This window comes from Alosa alosa, chromosome 17, assembly GCF_017589495.1.
Source record: "Alosa alosa isolate M-15738 ecotype Scorff River chromosome 17, AALO_Geno_1.1, whole genome shotgun sequence".
NCBI classification, from domain to species: domain Eukaryota; kingdom Metazoa; phylum Chordata; class Actinopteri; order Clupeiformes; family Clupeidae; genus Alosa; species Alosa alosa.
The window spans coordinates 31,881,682-31,901,847 of NC_063205.1; the positions used below are offsets into that span (position 1 = coordinate 31,881,682).

Here is a 20,166-nt window from a genome sequence, read left to right on the forward strand (position 1 = left end):
AATTCAAACGAGAGTAATAGGTGTGCAGCGTTGGTTTTTGTACATTATTTTATTTTGCAGTCACGTTGTCTGTTTTTATAGCCCAGAAGGAACTATACTTGGTACCAATAGATAGCCCTGTGTCTCCTCTTTCTTCTGATATGCTTGCCATATCTATGCGATCACGGGTTCGCGAGTAATTCAACGAGAGTAATGGGTGCGCAGGTGAACTGTGAATATGAATAAATTTTATTTAATTACATGATATTTATTTTTATTTTCATACTTGATCGCACAGACAAGTGTTTAGTCTCGTTGGAAAGCCCCACTTCTGCTCTGTCACGCAATTAAGGTTTCATCTCGCTGCGATGAACAGTTCCGGAGCAATGTAACAAAGAATTCAGGCAAAGCAGCCTGCCTCTGCCTGACCAGCTATGGCAAGAACCACACGCAGTCAGCAAATTATGTATTTATAAAGTAGCCTAGGCTAGGCCCTATTAGCCTACCTGGAGCCATCTGGAGATATGTGCCTAATATGCTTGCATTTCACCCGAATTTTATATTATATTCTTGTATAAAAATATTCTTGTAACAGCGTTCCCGCGGGCATCCGATTATTTTTTATCAGCCCCACACATCCATGTCAGAGCCTAGGCTACCTAACAAGGACAGCCCAACGCAGCTCACTTGGCTATGATTCGTGACACATTCTAACATCTTATTAGCATTAATGTTCCAACTCATCAACTCACCTGTTACTGAGGTTAAGTAGTAGGCTAGCCTAGTCTACTGTCAAGTGTTTTTAACAGATGACTTGAATTGTCCCGCTGCTGCTGCTGCTGCACTAGGCCTACTCACGATGTGATCAGAACCGTAGGCTACACTTCCTGACTGGGCCAATGGTCGTAGATAGCTGTGCAGTAATTGGTTCAGTCCCTGCTTTGCAAAGTGTTGTCGAAAACGGCAGCAATTCTTTTTTTTTTTACTTTTCACTGAACGGAGCTGGGGGGGCCAGCAGGGTGGCCTAGCTTTGACCAGTGGTGGCCGTGGCCCCCCCTGGCCACCACGTAGCTCCGCCCCTGTACTGAACGCAAATCAGCAGGAGAGAGAATGCACGTAGCCTACGCAGTCGTGTAGCGCAATGTGTAGACTATTTGGTTACCAAATAACACTGTTAGCCAATTCACTAACTTAAGACTTCAGTGCCATCATATACAATGTTTTTTTACACAACAAATACAGAAAAGATGGAGGCAGCAAAAGTAGAGGAATCATTTCAGATGGGGCAAGAACAAGGTTAATTTGTATGCTTGTCAAAACGTAGTCCTACCCTGCATTAGATGAGCTGATCATCATACCAAGCACACTCACTGTTTAAAGTCATACACCACGGTACACTAAAACTAAAATGTTACAAAGGTGACAAAATTAATATCTTATTAGCCATGAGGGGGGGTTGTTACAAACTTAGCAGTGAGGGGTTAGGTGCCTTGCTCAAGGGCACTTCAGCCGTTCCTACTGGTCGGGGTTCGAACCGGCAACCCTCTGGTAACCCTCTGGCAAGTCCGAAGCCACCAAAACATAATGAATTGCATCCACATATCCTTGCACTATGCGTAACTATTTTCCACTAGCCTAAAACTGTGAGACTGAAAGCTAATTACTTTCAAGTTCTTCTCAATTAGGCCTACACACCACAAATGTCATGACATTAGCCAAGGCAATAACACTTAGTAGTGAACTCTGAGACTAATTTGACCTTTTCAAGCACCAAACCCACCAAAGCTGAGACCAAACCTATGCCCTTGCTATATAGAATGTATAAACTATATAGACTTGCCTTTCCTGTCATTACACTGTATTGGTACTGTGGAAGTCGAATTGAGTGCTTGTCACTTTAAGGTCGTGGTGGCCCGTTAGGCTTGCTTGAGTCTCACGGTTTTAAGCTAACTTACAATAGTAGCTTTGTTGTGCATTGTGCATAACGATATGTGGATGAAATTCATTATATTTTCCATGTCATATGTTAAAATAAATGCTCAAAAGCCTAACAACTCAAAGAAACTCTATCTTGGATTATAAGAGAAGTGTCTTGCAATGATAATTTCTATGATTTTGGTGAGCTTTACAGGAATGACAAGGAACTATCCATGTAAATGGTTGCGTATCCTTTCACTCAAATTCCATTTAACCCAACAGTAGGCTAGGCCTTAATTCCACAGCCTAGGTATGTTATCAACACAGGGTTTGAAAGCATTGAATGTATAAATAGAACAAACAAAAACAAAACCCTGCGTGGAATTTATCTGGGAATACTGAAGGTAGGGGCGAACTACCTCGCTGGCGTGTTTCATTTGGTTCCTTGTTTAAAATATAATGTAGGATACGTTTTTTTGCACAAAATTGCATCTGCTAATAAACAAACATAAACACAAACATAAACAAATCCTTGACTGTGCCTTCCATGTTAGCCTACTATTATTTGTTGACATCAAACCTGGAGAAGAAAGAACGGCAGCTGTTCCCGCAGTTTACTTATGTGTTTTTTTATTTATTTTTTTAGTTAGGCTACTGATCATGTGACTTTTTTGCAACGGCGCACAAATTCTAGGAGTGGTGCTGCACCTCTGCTGAATACATAGGGGAAACACCTTTGATGGTTTAGGTGGTCTGTACAAAACCGTAACAACAGTGGATGTGAAGTGAAGATTGACAGCCAACATTTCAAATGAAGATTGATTAGGCACAGCGAGTGGAGTCATTTTTCAGACAGGAAATTGGAACTGAATATCATATTCAACATGAACTGCAAAACAGATGTCTAATGACTTACTGTGGTCTGTAATGGCAGAGCGCGTCTCCTGAGAGGTGGTTTTGTTCTTAAGGTTCTGAGCTGTAGTTATCTGAGCATCCAATTGATGGCATCTCTCCTCCAGGGTCTGTAGACTTTCCTTTGGAAACCATTAATTAAAAACCTGTTAGCTAAACTGCATTAAGTTTGGTTGGTTGGTAAATTGGTTTGTTTGCAGAATTAAGCAAAAACTACTTGCCCGCTTTAATGGAATTTGGTGAAAATGTGTAACATGGGTCAAAGACAAACCAATTAAAATGTTGAGCATATGTGACTCAGGAGATGGAAGTGATTATACTTCTGCATTCTCTGATTGACAACTTTTTGCTACTTTTGAATGCAAAGAAAAAAAAAGGAACGTCATGAAATGTGATTTAAATAGTCTACAATTTCAGCAGATTGATAATTATCGACAACAATACAATTCTCATTATAGATTTATCCTGCATTGGATTGTGTGTAGTTGGTTAGGCCACACATGCATGAGAACTGCACAGATTCAATCATATCACTGTCCATTTAGACTCTAGCAGCACAACCAGAGAATGTGAAATTATCATTTAAGTGTCTTTAAAGTCTAAAAACAAAAATTCTAATCCAAAACAGAAACTAAACAGGCACTTGTAATTTAGGCCTAATTAGCATGTGGATAGAGCAACTGATGAAGGACGGGGATGTTTATATTTCTCTCACGAAACGGTGTACATACCTGAACATTCTACTTACTTAAGGTGCTTAACTAATATTATTTTTATCAATATACAGTATTAATCAGAAGGAAAAACCTTCCATGTTTATGGCAATGCTTATCATGTAAATGTGATAAAGTGGAGTGCAGATTGATTCCAGACATCATTCTTTTTGGTATCATTAATCATCAATGGTTTAGCCCTCGGCACATATTAAACATTTATGTAAGTTTATGTTATGTTTTTAAGTTTATGTATATATCAGACTCACCTTCAGCTTGACAATCATTTGATTTATTTCATCTATGTCACCAACAGTAACCCTCTGGTTCTGCACCATGTGGTCAACATGTGACAACCAATCAGAGAGTTCGGTCAAAGCTTGCTTGAATTGATCTAAAGAGGGCATGTCTGCTTGGCCACTGCCAGTCAAATTCTGACCTAAAGACGTGCACAGAAAATGAGTTTAAGATTAAGAAACAAATTCTAAATTAAATCAATGAACAGGTTTTCAATCTTGTAGATCAATAGCTCTCATATCTAGTTGTACAAGTTGTACTAGGTACTGTAGTTTCTAATGTAAATGTAAAACTCTTTTCTGAAGTAATAATTGTGGTTGCTTTCTTAGTCAACTTTCCAAACTGGACATCAAAATAAAATAATAATAGAAAATAATACAAAACAGATTTTTTTGCACATCCTATATAGACACAAATATGGTATACTTACAAACCACAGTACTGCATTTGTCTCTCCAGTCATTCAGTAGGATTTGAATGGAGTTCCAGTCAGTAGCAAGGCCATCATATTGTTGCTAAAAAGAGAGTTAGTGGATGGATGGAAAGACAGACAAACAAATTATCAGTAGATACATCAATTGATAATAGATTAATAAATGAATTAACTGTAATTTAATTTACAGAGTTGTATAAAGTATCTGGACCCCCACACTTGAGTAGAAGTACAGATATTTGATCAGGAAATGTCTTAAGTAAAAGTAAAAGTAATCTATAAGCACACCACTTAAGTACAAGTATGACAAGTAGGCCATTATAAATATACTTAAGTACTGAAAGTAATAGTACAAAGTACTAGCAAAAGCTGTCGAGGCCAGGTGGGGTGACAGCTCCCTCCCTTCGCTATGCTTTTCATGAAAAAGAAAGCAGTTAGAACTTTGGATAGGGTATAAGCCCATGCAACACCTTAAAACTTTGTGCCTACACTTCATAGACAGGGCCAGATGTATTAGCGCTTTTGCGCCCTCTTCAGGCGTATTTGCTTCGCAACGTGTGCGTAAAAAAATGGCGAGAATGTCAAATTGCACTTTTCCGTCTCATGCATATGCATTCATAGGAGGGTCGGGGGAAAGTGGGAGTTTCGTGTAAAAAGATGGGAGGAGAAGCGTAAAATGCGCCTAATTAGGGGCATAATTTGGGGCAGCCGTGGCCTACTGGTTAGCACTTCGGACCTGTAACCGTAGGGTTGCCGGTTCGAACCCCGACCAGTAGGCATGGCTGAAGTGCCCTTGAGCAAGGCACCTAACCCCTCACTGCTCCCCGAGCGCCGCTGTTGATGCAGGCAGCTCACTGCGCCGGGATTAGTGTGTGCTTCACCTCACTGTGTACACTGTGTGTGTTGCGAGTATATATACTTACAGTATACTTAATTAGGTATTTCCCTGTATGTACGAAAACTGTCCATGAAAGCGCATGTCTATTTTGCACCTAAATATTTCCGCCTTGTAAAAGCAGGTGTTAATCCAAATTGTGGCTAAATGCGTCAATAAGAGAACCTTTCAAAGACAACATAATCATTATTTAGAGCAACAGTTTTGAGTCTTTGTACTATATCAAAAGCAACCTTAACTTTCGTGTCTTACTTTCACTTTCACGTCATCCACTTAAACTTTCCTACTTGCTAGATTTGACCAATCTTCCATAGACTATGTGCACACGTAGTTTGAGTAGAACTACTGCTCCTCATTATCTTCCTGCTTGTTGACATCATGTACAGTGGGGAAAATAAGTATTGAACATGAACATTTTTTTCAGTAAGTATACTTCCAATGAGGCTATTTGCATGACATTTGCACCAGACATTAGTATAAACTCAGATAATCCACCCATATAAAAAAATCCAAACATTAAAGTCCATAAGTAGAGTTATGTGTAATAAAGTGGAATGACACATGAAAAAAAGTATTGAACACGCCTGCATACATTTCTTAAATACTTTGGGGAAGAGCCTGTATTCCGGTGTGATTTTGGCCCATTTTTTTAAACAGATAGTCTTTTAATATTGAAGATTCCAGGGGCCCCTTTTGTGAATTCTGATCTTTAGTTAACTTCCAAAACTGTTCAATTGGATTGAAGTCAGGGACTTGATTTCCTTTCTATGAAACCAATTGAGAGTTTCCTTTGCTGAATGCTTTGGATCATTGTCTTGCTGGAAGGTCTAGCCATGTCTCATCCTCATCATCTTGGTGGATGGCAAGATTCTCCCGGAACAAAATGACTCCATTCATCATTCCTTCAACTGTAAGAAGTCTGCCAGTACCATGAGATGAAAAACAGCCCCACACCATGATGCCACCACCCCCAAACCTCACTGTTGGTATGGTATTTTTAGGGTGATGCACAGTGCCATTTCTCCTCCAAATATGGTGTGTAGTAGAGTTTAGATTCTCTGCCCGAACCCGAGCCCGAATTTGACCCGACCCGCGGGCCGGGCCGGGTCCTTGATCAAGCATTTTTTTTTTTTTTTAATCATTAGCCTACTTGGGTGGGGAGCTAAAGCTATGCCATAGTCAGACTCAGAAATATTATATATTTATCAAAGTAGGCCTAAGTAACAGGTGTATACAAAGTTATACAAGTTAGGCTCAGAGTTACAAAATGTAATTTGTTATGTCATCTGCGCAACACGTGTCATGCGCAGCTTCTCCACTCGCACACATCACACCAGGCCTGCTGTGCTGTAGGCCTATTGTGTAGCTTAAGTGCAACGTGGAGCTTGAAGATGTAAAGAAAAAAAATTAAAACAGGAGAAATAACTTCGAGCAAGTTTGGAGAAAAGTCGGAGGTATGCATTTGTCAGGGATGCTTTGTTGCGTGCATTAAGTGCGCACAATGTTCACCTATGACAGCAAAAAGACTTTAAGATGAACATGAAGCAGGCTTGCCATGACAGAAATAATGATAGCCAGCCTTCAGTGTCCTCTTTTGTCACTTCTCCAAGCATACACCTGAGAGCGAGGCAAGCCCTCACAGAGAAATGTTCTAAACGGATTTCTGTAGCTCAAACAGCTCGGAATTGTAGTTGAGAACGTCAGTTATAATGGCCCACGTATTTAAAAAATGTCGGGTTTAAATCGGGCTCGGGCTCATAATTACAGTTAATGTGTCGTGTCGGGTCGGGCCGGGTCGGGCTCGGGCACAATGTGCACAGGCTCGGGTAGGGTCGGGCTTGATTTTTTGGGCCCGATCTAAGCTCTAGTGTGTAGTATGACATCCAAAAAGTTAAATTTTGCTCTCACCTGACCAGAATACATTCTCTCAGAGCTTGCACTCCGAAAGCTTCCGAAAACAGTGTGGCATTCAAATTGTTAAGACAAAGGGATTCCTTAAAATCAGAACTAACTTTGCAACTCAAATATTCTGCACTTGCCTGATTCCTGGTTGTATGGTATTACTACAGCGTATCAAATATGTTCATGTGCTGTAAGTAAGCTACAACAATTTGGGGGGCACTGCAGAGTTCATCTCCATTTTCATTTTGCTTTCACTTCTCCATCCCCCATTCACTGGCACTCTAGGCAGCAGTTATCGTCTATACCATGACCCACAACTGCATCAACATTAGAACAACTTGTGTCGTTGTGCTAAGAGACATTGTATGTTGTCTAACCTGCTCAGGCTGCCAGGTGGGGCGATTTTTGGCCAGCAATGTTTCCACTTCAGACTTTTTCATTTTCACCTCCTCTTCAGTCTACAAGCACAAACACAGATCCAAGATGGCCAAACAGTATTCATAACATTTTTGCTGTTTGATGGTGTACAGTCACTTTATTTGTTTATGTTTAATCTATATCTATATTTTATCTTTACCTTCGGGTCTACAGCATCAGGGTTGCACTCTAGCTTTGTTCGTGTTTTAGAAGCCCACAAGGAAAGTTCATTCAGTTGCTTCTGATACACACCAAGCTCCTGCAGCAGCCTCTCAATCTCAGAAACACGCTCTGGTAGCACCACACCCATCTGCAAATACGAATGTACATGTAAACAAAAATGCAACTGCACAAAAAACAACAATTTAAAATGTACACCTCTACTAAAAGAGTAATTACTTCACACAAAAAATATTTTCAACCACAGCATTACAATGTATGATTTCTCATGGTTAATTCATGTACCAGAGGTCAAGGCTAAGGAGTGCACAAGAGCAGGTACCATACATATGTAAAAGAGTCAGAGTTAATGAACTCTCAATTATACATGGAAGGCCATCATAAATATAAATATAATATATAACTTTCCTGAACGTCCTATGCTTCTGTTTGAGTCCTTTTCCTGGCATTTGTGCACTTTCAAAACTCTTCAATGATTCAAACCAACCAATGGAATGTCAGATATGTCATTGAAATCATCGTCTCCTGGAATGGGTTCCTACTGCACCCCAACCTTTGTTAATTCAAGAAGTCTATGTTATGCAAATATTGAACGATGTGACGCAGCTACTGCCCATCGGAGTGAAGGTGACATGATGGATGTTGCTTGCAGATCCGGCTGCAGAGTGCAGACAGAGGGTGCATGTGCGTTTTACATGGGGGCACAATTTTTTTAATTCTGTGGGGAGGGTGGATGGTGGAGTTAATTCAAAACAGCAATATTTCTGTATTAAAGGGGTCATAGAATAGATGAACAGAGTATTTTATCTTGTTCTGTGATGTTAGGATGGTGTCTCATACCATGTCCATATACCAAGTTTGGTTTCTATACGTGAATGTGTTATGTGTTGCTGAAATATGAGCATACTTCCTCTGATTATAGCACCCACCAAGTGGTCAAAAGACTCCAAATGTATTATGTGTCCTCAGGATGGGGTCCCAAGTCCATGTACCACGTTTGGTTTCGATATGTGAAAGCATATCTGAGATATGAGCTAATTTCCTGTAACTCTGATGAAAATAATACATTTTGACCTGTTGGTGGCGTTAGAGACCTAGAGGCATGGAAATTGGTGTGCATGGTCAGGGCCATGCCCTGACACCTCGTACCAAATTAAAGTTTGATTTGTGAAAGGGTTACTGACATGTGAGTTCACTTGCTGTTTCTCTAGCAAGTGGTCAAAAATCTTTTTTACCAGCCACTAGAGAAACGGTATGAAAATGTGATGTGATATGATTATAGCAACCAAAATGATCCGGTTATCGGCATTATTGTGATACAAATAAAATGTGCTGAATTTCGCCATAAACCTACCAACTGTCCTCCAAGCACAGTAGCAACAAAACTAAAAGTCAGCGGAACCACACTCATATGCCGTAGTGTCTTGTCATAAAAGTGGTGTGGCTCCTTTAAGACTTCGTTGGTGTGAGTTCTGGGAAATCCTATAATCCAACTATCCAATTTTTCAAATATTTACAGGTATCAAGGCTATATTTAACATTTAGCATTTATTTTCTATTTGGCCTGTTATGAAATCATGCACTGAACAATTTAAGCACAGCTCAGCTTTAAGAAACTTATGTTTAGCATGTGAAACTACATTGTATATGTACATTGTATATGAAACTACATAATATATGCATGCTTAGCATGTGAAACTACATTGAACAACTCTGGTTTTAATATTTACAGTTATCTCTAGGGGATATTTTTAACACTTATTTTGTATTTTATGAAATTGTGTATTACAAAAGCCCACAGTTGAAGACCATGTAGACATTTGCTTCAATTTCAAAACCAGACCACTCTGGAACAGCTGATTGTATAGGGGGATTCTTTACATCTTTGTGTTCGGTAAATTCTGCTGTTTATTCTGATGTGTGGTTTGTAATTTCTTGAATGAAGAGTTTGTATGATATTTCACCACAACAAATGGGTGTGTAGATGTGCGTCCGTCTGCATCACAGGTCTAAATAGCAGTGTGTCATAGTTTTCTGTGAAGGTGTCGTGGGCCAGATTAAAATAGCTATACGGGCCACTTCAAAAGAGAACTATTCACATGAGAATATTAGTCTGTGAAGATACAACGCAGATCCACAGATCTCGCTAGATTTATGTTTATGCAGTCATCCTGAAATAAGCTACAGTGGGTTCTACTTTCAATTGTCCGGCTTCAAGCATGATTCTCAAGTGAATCACACGTCTTTTATTTAATTTTACCCAGTGAAGCTGCAATGACCCAAACAACCACTAGTTGGCACTTGTGAACAGGGTTAGGAACGTCGGCTTTTGCCGCTTTGAGTCTATGCGCGCCAGTATGCTACAGTATGGACATTATATTTACCGAACGTTTTTTCAGTTGTTTCCACATTATTACCCCCTGATTAGCTTTAATTTCGATGGCTGATAGGCCTACAGTACGTCTCCTGCGACAGTCCCAACATTTAGCACTATAGGCTAATAAAAGAATCCAAAAGTGAATTAAATCCTAAAGCAAACTGAAAATCTTCTGCTTTTAATATAGCCTACCAATATGCTGCTCCAAATGACACACAGCCTCACAATAAGAACTTGTTATTGTTTATGAATGTGTCTTTGTTATTTTATGAAGAGGCATCTGGCTGTATTGTTTATGTTTGTTTTGCTTTCATTAAATCATCACCAAAGAATTTTCCCTCTGTCGCATGCACGGTATTTGTTTATCCAGCACAGGCTTTGCAAATAACAATGTCCACAGACAAGGTAGAATATGTTGCATGATTTATGAAAGTACGATGTATTGCGACATCAAACACAAGTCAAATTTGTAGTTTCTTATGTCTCATTCCATCGAACTACAGATCCGCTACCCGATCTGGCAATCTTACATAGTGCGGTTATAGCCGATAGAGGGCTGCGAAGCGAATGCAGAAGTGTCGTTCACCCTGTTACAAGTTGATGAACCACTGAAACGATTTTGGAAACATTATTTTAAGGTACAAAAAACTCTTTGGTGTTGCTTTAATGGTTTAGCTCATGAGGTCATGACAGGGACGTTGGAAGAATTTTCTGAGAGGGGGTGCGGATGATGTGAGCGGGGGTCCAGGGGTTTCTCCCCTGGAAAAAATAAAGACATTTTGGCTGCTAAAAACATCATTTTAACACAGTTTTTTCGGAGGGACAGAAATACCAACAGAGAAAGCAGTGCCCGTCTTCTGTCTGAACATTGCCTACCTGCAATAATGTTTTAAAAGCTGTGTCATCACCATAGGCTATTTGCTACAATATTTACTGTACCTCTGTTACAACAAGTCGTGACTTATGCCCAACTTTTTTTTTCAACTTTTAACTTAGGATATAGGCCTACAACAGTCTAATTTTGTGTGTCAATTCAAAGACCTGTTATTTCCATTTTTGGATTAGACTAGCCAGTCTCTATGCTGTTTTAATGGACATCAAGGATCTGCTTTGTTCATTGTTTTAAATAACATTGTTTGTTTGTTGAAACGAGAGACACGAATACAACTCGGTAGCCTAATGTTAAAGCTAGTTGAACTTCTCCATCATTCCAGTTTAATTCCTCCACTCACTTACATGTCTACGGACTGTCAGTAGGCTAAATCATAAAGTCTGAAAAATGTGTTAAAAAAGCAAAACGTGTGCAGCATCAGGATGCTTGAAGCGACAGTATAGTGAGGGTCATTCAAATAATTTCAAAATGTAGGCTAGTTAGTTAATTTACTCGCATTTGGCGAGGCGAGTGGGTACCTATTTTAAACCCTGTACCAAGTAACGACGCATCACTCCTTACGCCCACAAGTTCCTATGGCCACTTGGCCGGTGCGAATGCAAATGGAAAAAGCGGTTTTGCCCAGTGACGTTGGAAATGGGGGTGCAGTGGGTGGGGCCGCTCCCCCACCCCCGAAGCGCACTAAGACACTTGCCATTTTCCATACAGACCCATGGCTAAACAGGCAACTGAAGCCTATTATGGGACCGCGGACTAAAAGGAAATAAATTAAACATTTTCCTGATTAGAAAATATTTCTTAATTTAGTGCATACGCGTAGCCACGGGCGGGCCTGGACGGGCTTAGGCCCGTCTACTTGTTAGTCTTGCCCGTCCAATTAGAGGGCTTTCCTTCATTTACGTTCACCATCTAAAAAAGACGTGCAAATCAACACTCCGCTCAAGAATCAGTCAAATTGCGAACAGCCTAGCCCGGTTGACACCAGACCCTTCTCAGTTGTAACTGAAAGTGGGTCTGGGGAAGATTAATTCACAGCCCATTTCCAAAGGGCGTTCCCAAACGGACACCGATCAAAATGCCTCCGGACGCAATAGGAGAGGCCAAAAACCAATCAGAGCAACGAAAGAGAAAGAGTGACGGGAACACACAATTTGCAACAGTTTACTGTCGGGTTGTAGGGAACCAGGAAGAATTAAACACTTTTTAATTAAAGAAGGCTATTTTACAAAGACATTGTAGGCTACCACACTGAAAGCTAATATTTTGTCACTAGCAACCTACATCTGCCCATCTTCATTCGTCCTTTCTGGCCGGCCCGGGACTAGGGCTGTCAATCTTCTTCCATAACCCAATTTGAATTTCATCCATTATTATTTGTAATAATCAAATTATATTTAAATATTTAATGCTCAAATTTTGCCTATTATTAATATTTAAGAGGCATCTCTATACACTGTATAAATGGGCTTATGCATTGCCAATGCCACTATGACCACTATATCACTATGCGTTTACTAAACAAAGATTATGGAAATTAAACACCACTTTCCCATCAAAAAGCTTGTTGTAACTTGTAACTTGTTAAGATTCAAGAACTAGGTTTGCTAGCTCTGTGTGTTATGAGTCCCATAGAACAACACTGCCATCTACTGGATTAGAAAGTGTCAGCTGGCTACTTGTGGATCTGGGTGGCTTCTCTGCTGCAAAGTTTGTCTCAAAAATATGTGTGCTGATCCACAAATGCAAAAACGAAAACTGTGTGTGCTGGTGATTCACAAATGCAAAATTAGATTTCACAAAGGCAATTTTCAGTTTTACAAATGCCATTTCATTTACAAATACACATCTACAATTGTGAAAACCAATTTACAAGTTACAAATATGTTTTTTTTACGTGTGGATTTGTGCGACTTTCATGCGAAGAACGTCTCAAAAACGTAAACTTTGGAAAGGGAAAAATGTGTGTGCTGGTGATCCACAAATGCAGAATCACATTTCACAAATTAAGGTTTTACAAATGGCATTTTATTTACAAGTGCACATCTATATTTGTAAAAATCAATATACGAGTTACAAATATGATTTTTTTTATTTGTAGATATCAAAACACACATGCAAATCAAGAAATATTTGTGGATCTCCCTCTGCGCATATACAAATATTATTGAGACAAATTTAGCTCTATACCTCTGCGACGTGTTGGCCCCCCAGTGCGGCCCTGTTTACCGGCAATGCTACAGCAGACTTAAGCTGCCACCTCGTGGCGAAAAGTTGTAATACATTTCACGCAGCTGTGTGAATCACAGAAAACGCGAATGAAGTGGCCTCTTAAAAATGGGAACCACTGTGGCACATAAAAGCATAGTGACAGTTTCTTAATGGTAGTGCCAAAAAGTGAAGTGCTATTGCTAGTACAATTTGTGGTATGCTAGTTCTATTTATTTACCTGCCACAGTGGCTGGTAAGTTGACCAAATTCACCCGCCAGTACACAAATTCACCCGCATTTGGTGGGTGGCGGGTGCTAGTTTCCATCCCTGGTTTGCACACAAATGTCTTTACAAAAATTGATGTTAGATGTCACAGGTGTCAGTGAGTTGGGGCAGCCGTGGCCCACTGGTTAGCACTCTGGACTTGTAACCGGAGGGTTGCCGGTTCGAGCCCCGACCAGTGGGCCGCGGCTGAAGTGCCCTTGAGCAAGGCACCTGTCCCACAATCCCACGTTGGCCAATCAGAATCCCGAAAATACCAACAACAGCAACAAATCACTTCCTATTTCTCTTTTGAACTGTATTTGCAAATGCAAACAGGCCAAAAGCATTTGCACAAACGTAAAAATGAGTACCACCTTAATAGCATGCATGATCAGTAGCCAAACAAACTGTAAACATAGAGCGCTCATGTGACGTTAAGCATTTTCTGACGCGTAATGGGACGTTTGAGAACCTAAAAACCCTGTTTCTCCCAGTTGACACGACAACACATAAACAGCGTTATCAGAAATCTCCACTTTGGCCGGAGTTTTTAATCATTTTCTGTGATAAAAACAGGGTTTTCGTGTAAATGAGAGGCCAAACTGCAGATAAATTGTTGATAAACTGTTAAAATAATGGTGAGGGAGTCTGGGTGTTTTTTCTCTATGTCTGTTATCTGGTTGGCCAGCTCTTGTAGCACATCTGATGCACCGCTACATGCATTCGGTTTGTTTCTGCCATTTATTAGTAATGATTTACAGAGTTTGTTTACTACTTACTATTTACCTGAGCATTCAGTATTGTGCAATATAGCATACATAAGGTGAGGGACATTTTGGGGGGGAAAGGAGTGGTGCATTTTATCATTCAAACATGACTTTTCATGAAAATTCTATAATCCAAGATGGCCGCCACCATATGACGTCATACTATGCAAATAAGATAGGAAAATTTAATCCCTACATAAACTTTGGGTCATCCTTAATATTTCTCTAATTTACAGAAAGTCTCTATCTCTTATCACTTTTAAGATATAGCCTTTTGAAATGAAGATGTCAAAATCGAACGTTTAAAAAAAAAAAAAACTCTGGCGCCTAAAGGGTTAAAAAATGCTACATAAACATAAGCACAACGTAGAAAAGATGCTTTGTATTTGTTTATAAAATATCATAGGCTACCTATGAGTCTTCATGCAATCATGTGATCACCATGGGAACATGCACCATTTAGTTATCTTGCGTCAAAACCAAAACAAGTGACGTCCATCTGCCCCAGAATCTGTGCCACTTACAAGGGTCAGAAAAACCACCGCTAGCTCTGAACTCACACTATACTGACTTTGCACTCATTCACTCCTCAGCACTCATGACCCCACCCCCCCCACACACACACACACACCTACATGACACTTAGCACTTTTACATTCCTCTCCCTCTGCTACAGACCTTTTATTTATTTTCTTATTTCATAACACGTCAAACCAACTTTTGCACATCTCCATAGAACTTTTTATTTATTATTTTGGATTTCTCCTCCATCTATCTACCCATGTCCTTGATTGCCTAGCCTTTCTGCCCCCCCCCCACCCCAGCACACACACAAAAAACACACACACTTACATCATCACTGTCATCACCTCACATACATACAGCACACTGCTTGCTACAATAAATAATCCCTCCTCCCCATACACAGCACATTGTCTTCAGGATCTTCTCCAACACACATCCTCTACATACTTACAGCACACTGCCCCCACCTACCCACACACACACTACACACACACACAGTCACTGCTCCACTCCCCTCCCGCCCACACACACATCTTCACTGTCATCACTCATATACATCATACATACAGTACTCTGCTTGCAATAGTAAGTCCCTTCACCATACTTGCAGTATACTGCCCCCCCCCCCTCCCCTACATACACAGCACATTATTTCATCAGGAAGCTTCTCCAACACACATCCCCAACACACATATTGCACACTGCCCTCTCCCCACATACACAGCACACTATCCCATCTCCCTTGTCATCCCCCCAACACACACACCAAGACCCCTGGCAGTTGGGTTAGCCCCTTGAGCCGTGGATCTGCCCAAGATCTGCCCTGTTGCTCTTGGGTGCTCCTTGTTGGTGCCCCCCCCAATACCAATCCTCCTCCACCTTTCTTATGCAGCCCTTGTCACTTAATCTACTAAACCCCTCTTCTACTGCATTTTTATGCCCCCCATTAATGCACAAATAGGCTGACACCAGACATAATTTCACTGCATTTCTTACTTCCAGTAACTATATGCATGTGACAATAAACTTCCTTGTATCCTTGTATCCTTGTATTTAGCTAAATCCCATTCAATCTCAATGGAGTAATGGCAGCTAACAGTTTACTGGAAAAAAAACGATGTCTTCTTAACAACTTTAGCAAGTCAAAATAGATGTTAGTTGTTTTTTTGTGCTTTTGATTAAGCAAAATGTACATTTTGGGTTTCAACATAAACACTTAGCGGAGTAAAAATATATACGAAGCTTCTCTTTTTCCCTCGCTTCACTATTGTGATCCTGGTATCTTTATTGAACATTTCAGAAGCTTACAGATGGTTGGCTGATTCATTGCTAGCACACTGAGTATCCAAATCGTTCAGATAAAAAATATGTTGCCCACTCTCAATGGGAGTGTCGCTCAGCAACAGCCCATATTGTTGTCCCATGATTAAAATCACCTTAAGGTAGAAAAATTATCAATAATAAACAGAATAAACTGAAACGAGTTCTACAAATTACCCATGTTACAGATAATGTACATGTTGGTGTGTAATTTTTGTTTCTTTTATTTAGTTCCAAATATTAGGCTTTTTTTGGGGGTCGTGCTCAGTGTCTCTCTGTTATAATAGGGCACAAAACATTCTACCCGAAACCTGTTTAATTTGGTTGTTTTGTTATCAAAAGTTACAGTGGAACAAGGCCTGCTGGGAATTGATAAATGTGTTTGTCCAATGATCTTTCTTCAAAATTGATGACCGGTGTGTAGCAAACGCCAGGGCCGTTTTTTGATCCCAGTCCGTCACTGTCCACACATTACAACACAGCAGATAGAAGGAAAAAATCTTTCATCGTATATGTCATCCTGTTTTAAGCTTTGTATTTAGTTAGGATGCACTGATAAACAAAAGTGCTTCAATCTGATCTCATTATATCATGGGACCCTGTATCTACGGTTTGATGGTAACAATTCAAATGCAAATTATGTTGGATGCATTGTGTGTCAGTTAGCTTCAGTATATACAAACGAGGTGAGAATACCCGTAGCAAACTTCTTAGAAAGATCTTTTCAATCTTTACTTGCTGTAATGTTATTGGTATGGGTATAATGATTTAGGAAAAGGCTTTAGGATACAATTTCAGTTGCTACTGGTGCTATACAAACAAAATAAATTAAATTTATAAAGGAAATATACCTGATCGAAGCGGGATAGTACAGGAATGAGATTGGTCTCCAGCAGTTGGCTATGCTCTATAGGCAGTGAGGTTGCTCGATGCTGAATGTCTTCCAATGATGCTCTCCTTCTTGGCAGGTCACTCAAGCATCCCTGAAAATACACAGCAGTGAATTGTTGTAGAATGACTGAATATTTGACGTCATCCAAGATGAAATAAACACTTTAATTTTACACACACACACACACACATAGTGAGTCTATGCTTGTGTTGAGCAACATATGTTGTTTCACTCAATCTTGCAACCAGTTTGCTACCGTTATAGTTAACATTGACGCCTACCTTAGAAGGCTACCAGACATTTTGCAGATGTATTAGTGAATGAGAGAAAGTAACATAATTTGTAAGGTTACTGTAGGTGTTCCGCTGCAGCTTTGCATAGAAACAACCGATTTGTCATTTTAAAATCCCAATTCGTGAATTAGTGAAACACACTCAGCACACAGTGAACACACAGTGAGGTGAAGCACACACTAATCCCGACGCAGTGAGCTGCCTGCTACAGCGGCGCTCGGGGAGCAGTGAGGGGTGAGGTGCCTTGCTCAAGGGCACTTCAGCCGTTCCTACTGGTCGGGGTTCCAACCGGCAACCCTCCAGTTACAAGTACGAAGCACTAACCAGTAGGCCACGGCTGCCCCTGGGGACTTAAGATAGGACATGTCATTGAAGTCCACAAGCTTGAATTTCACAAAGCAACTTTTTCCAATGTTTTCTCATTTACGTGTTTTGTGTGAGAAGTTTTGTTTGCCAGTATTTGCAGACTAGTTTGATACTGCATTATAATAATAATAATAATAATAATAATAATATAATATAATAATAATAATAATAATATAATATAATATAATATAATAATAATATAATAATAATAATAATAATAATAATAATAATAATAATAAGCTTTTATTTGTATAGCACCTTTCATACACAGAATGCAGCTCAAACTGCTTTACATTTGAAGCATGTAACACAATAATAGTCAGTCAGTCATTATCAATCACTTTTCTTCATTGCTGGGGCTGTTTATAATCCACTCAGCAACATATCAAAAATATAGAAAATTACGTCATACGACTGGCAGCCTTAACCCTCTTACCCCCACAAGCTGCGCCATATGGCAACTGTGGCAAGGAAAAACTCCCATATTCAGGAAGAAACCTTGAGCAGAACCTGACTTAATAGGGGAGCCCATCTGCTTCTAGCTGGCTAAGCCCTCAATAGCAGCAGATGTAGAATAATCTGAAAAAGTAGTCTACAGGATAAGATGAGTTAACTAAAAGCTTTCCTGTACAGGTAAGTTTTCAGATCTTTTTTAAAAATATTTACTGAACTTGCCTGCTTGATGTACAGAGGCAGGGTGTTCCATAGTTTGGGGCATAATGGATAAAAGCAGCTTCTGCACTTTGTTTGTGGAGCACTTTGGAATTACGAATAAAAGATTAGAATTGGATGATCTAAGTTTCCTTTGTGGTTGATAAGATATTAAAAGCTCAGAGATATATGAAGGTGCTATGCCATTCAGAGCTTTGTAAGTAATTAACATAACCTTAAAATCAATTCTATAGGAAATAGGGAGCCAGTGCAGTTCAGCCAACACAGGGGTGATGTGTTCTCTCTTCTTAGTCTTAGTTAAAAGTCTAGCCGCAGAGTTCTGTATGAGTGCCAATTTCTTTAGATGTTTTTTGGGAAGACCAGTGAAAAGTGCATTGCAGTAGTCTAACCTGCTAGTGATAAAGGTGTGCATTGATTCCCATAGGGTTGATCCTTACTGAAAGTTGGTACCTTAAATATGGTCCTGGTTGAAAAGAACAGAGATGACAATGTAACCTGCGTTGTGTAGAACCTGCACGATTCAGCCCTGCACACGCCCGGACTCGAACCCGCGAACAGCAGCACCTCGGATCGGGAGGCGAGCGTGCTGACAGTTGAGCCAATAGCCCAGGCTACTGGCTTGCATGCCAGCAGCACTCTTGAGGTGTCAGGGAGTGAGGATTACCAACGTTCCACAAGCACAGCTAAGCTAGCTGGCATCCGTTACAACAAGTTAGTTATTCAAGTTTGCTCCGCCCAATAGTTCCAGACCCTGGGAATACATATCTAAATCTTACTTGGGTTCTTTGCAGTACAGAAGTGAGCTGCTCACAGTCTCCAGGATGAATGGGTTCTCTAACAATGCCCTCTGCCTTGTTGGCATCCGTTACAACAAGTTAGTTATTCAAGTTTGCTCCGCCCAATAGTTCCAGACCCTGGGAATACATATCTAAATCTTACTTGGGTTCTTTGCAGTACAGAAGTGAGCTGTTCACAGTCTCCAGGATGAAGGGGTTCTCTGACAATGCCCTCTGCCTTGTCTATCCAAGACAAGAAGTCATCAAGATCCATCTGAATTTCTGAAATGGTATTCTGCAAGTCTGTGGATCTAGAAATAAACATAAACATTTAATAAAGTTCCAGTTGTTTGTATTAGTTACTTAATATTTCCACAAATTAATACACACCTTCTCTTTTTCTCATTGAGCTTACAGATGATGCTATCCCAGCGTGCATTAATGTCCTTAAGCTGTTGTTGTATATAGATTGAGTCCTCTGGAAAAATCTGCCCACTGATCTCACCTCCAAGGGCAGCCAGGGATGTTATTGTCTCTTGCCTGCTTCCTACATCATCTTCTAATACCTAGATACAAGAATAATCAATGGCATATATGAAATACCTGAAAACATGTGATGACAAGTTATCAAGATGTTTAAAATTTGTGTTGGGCCTGCCCATGCTTGGACCACTTAGTATTTCAGTTTTGATCAAGGCTAGCTGTTGTCTTCAAGACCTACCTCGTCTCACGGTAAACAATGTAGATTGACTTGTGAAAATGTTGTGTGTCCCTCCAGCAAACAGGAAAAATGATTCAAAATGTAGCCTATTTTGCCAGCTACACTGACAACTAAGAGGGTAATGGTAACATGTTACATTTTAACATGTTACATTTTAACCAAGCAGCTGTCAGACTCTGTTTGTGGTTTGTCCTCCTAGTGTTTTGTCTATTTGTCCCCCTCTGCAGGAGCTGTTGTGTACCACTGCTGTCGGTCTGAGTCTCCGCCCTTCCTCTGTCTGCTCCTGGTTCTCACCTGCTTCCACTGGTGTCTCTGATCTGCCTACCAATCGGCGTCAATCAGCCTGCATCTGATCGCAATTTCAGCTTTAAAATCCCCATTACCAGTCTGCCTCCCTGTCAGAACGTTCCGTCTTCTCGTAGCAGTTCTCGAGTGCGACCTGCCTGC

At 40.2% G+C, this 20,166-nt stretch overlaps 1 protein-coding gene across 10 annotated transcripts in view; it reads right to left on the minus strand.

Annotated features, from left to right (window-relative positions):
- dmd (dystrophin) overlaps nucleotides 1-20,166 on the minus strand; it is a 493,723-nt gene that overhangs the window by 193,374 nt on the left and 280,183 nt on the right. For 9 of the 10 annotated variants that reach the window (XM_048268223.1, XM_048268225.1, XM_048268222.1 and 6 more), the window contains 8 exons: nucleotides 19,389-19,564; nucleotides 19,162-19,309; nucleotides 16,851-16,982; nucleotides 7,626-7,775; nucleotides 7,426-7,506; nucleotides 4,249-4,333; nucleotides 3,791-3,960; nucleotides 2,813-2,930 (listed from right to left, as the gene is read on the minus strand). In XM_048268223.1, the coding sequence (XP_048124180.1) occupies nucleotides 2,813-2,930; nucleotides 3,791-3,960; nucleotides 4,249-4,333; nucleotides 7,426-7,506; nucleotides 7,626-7,775; nucleotides 16,851-16,982; nucleotides 19,162-19,309; nucleotides 19,389-19,564 (1,060 nt within the window). Of the gene's footprint in view, nucleotides 1-2,812; nucleotides 2,931-3,790; nucleotides 3,961-4,248; nucleotides 4,334-7,425; nucleotides 7,507-7,625; nucleotides 7,776-16,850; nucleotides 16,983-18,998; nucleotides 19,053-19,161; nucleotides 19,310-19,388; nucleotides 19,565-20,166 lie in introns of those variants that run through there. The other variant, XM_048268230.1, reaches the window with a different exon arrangement.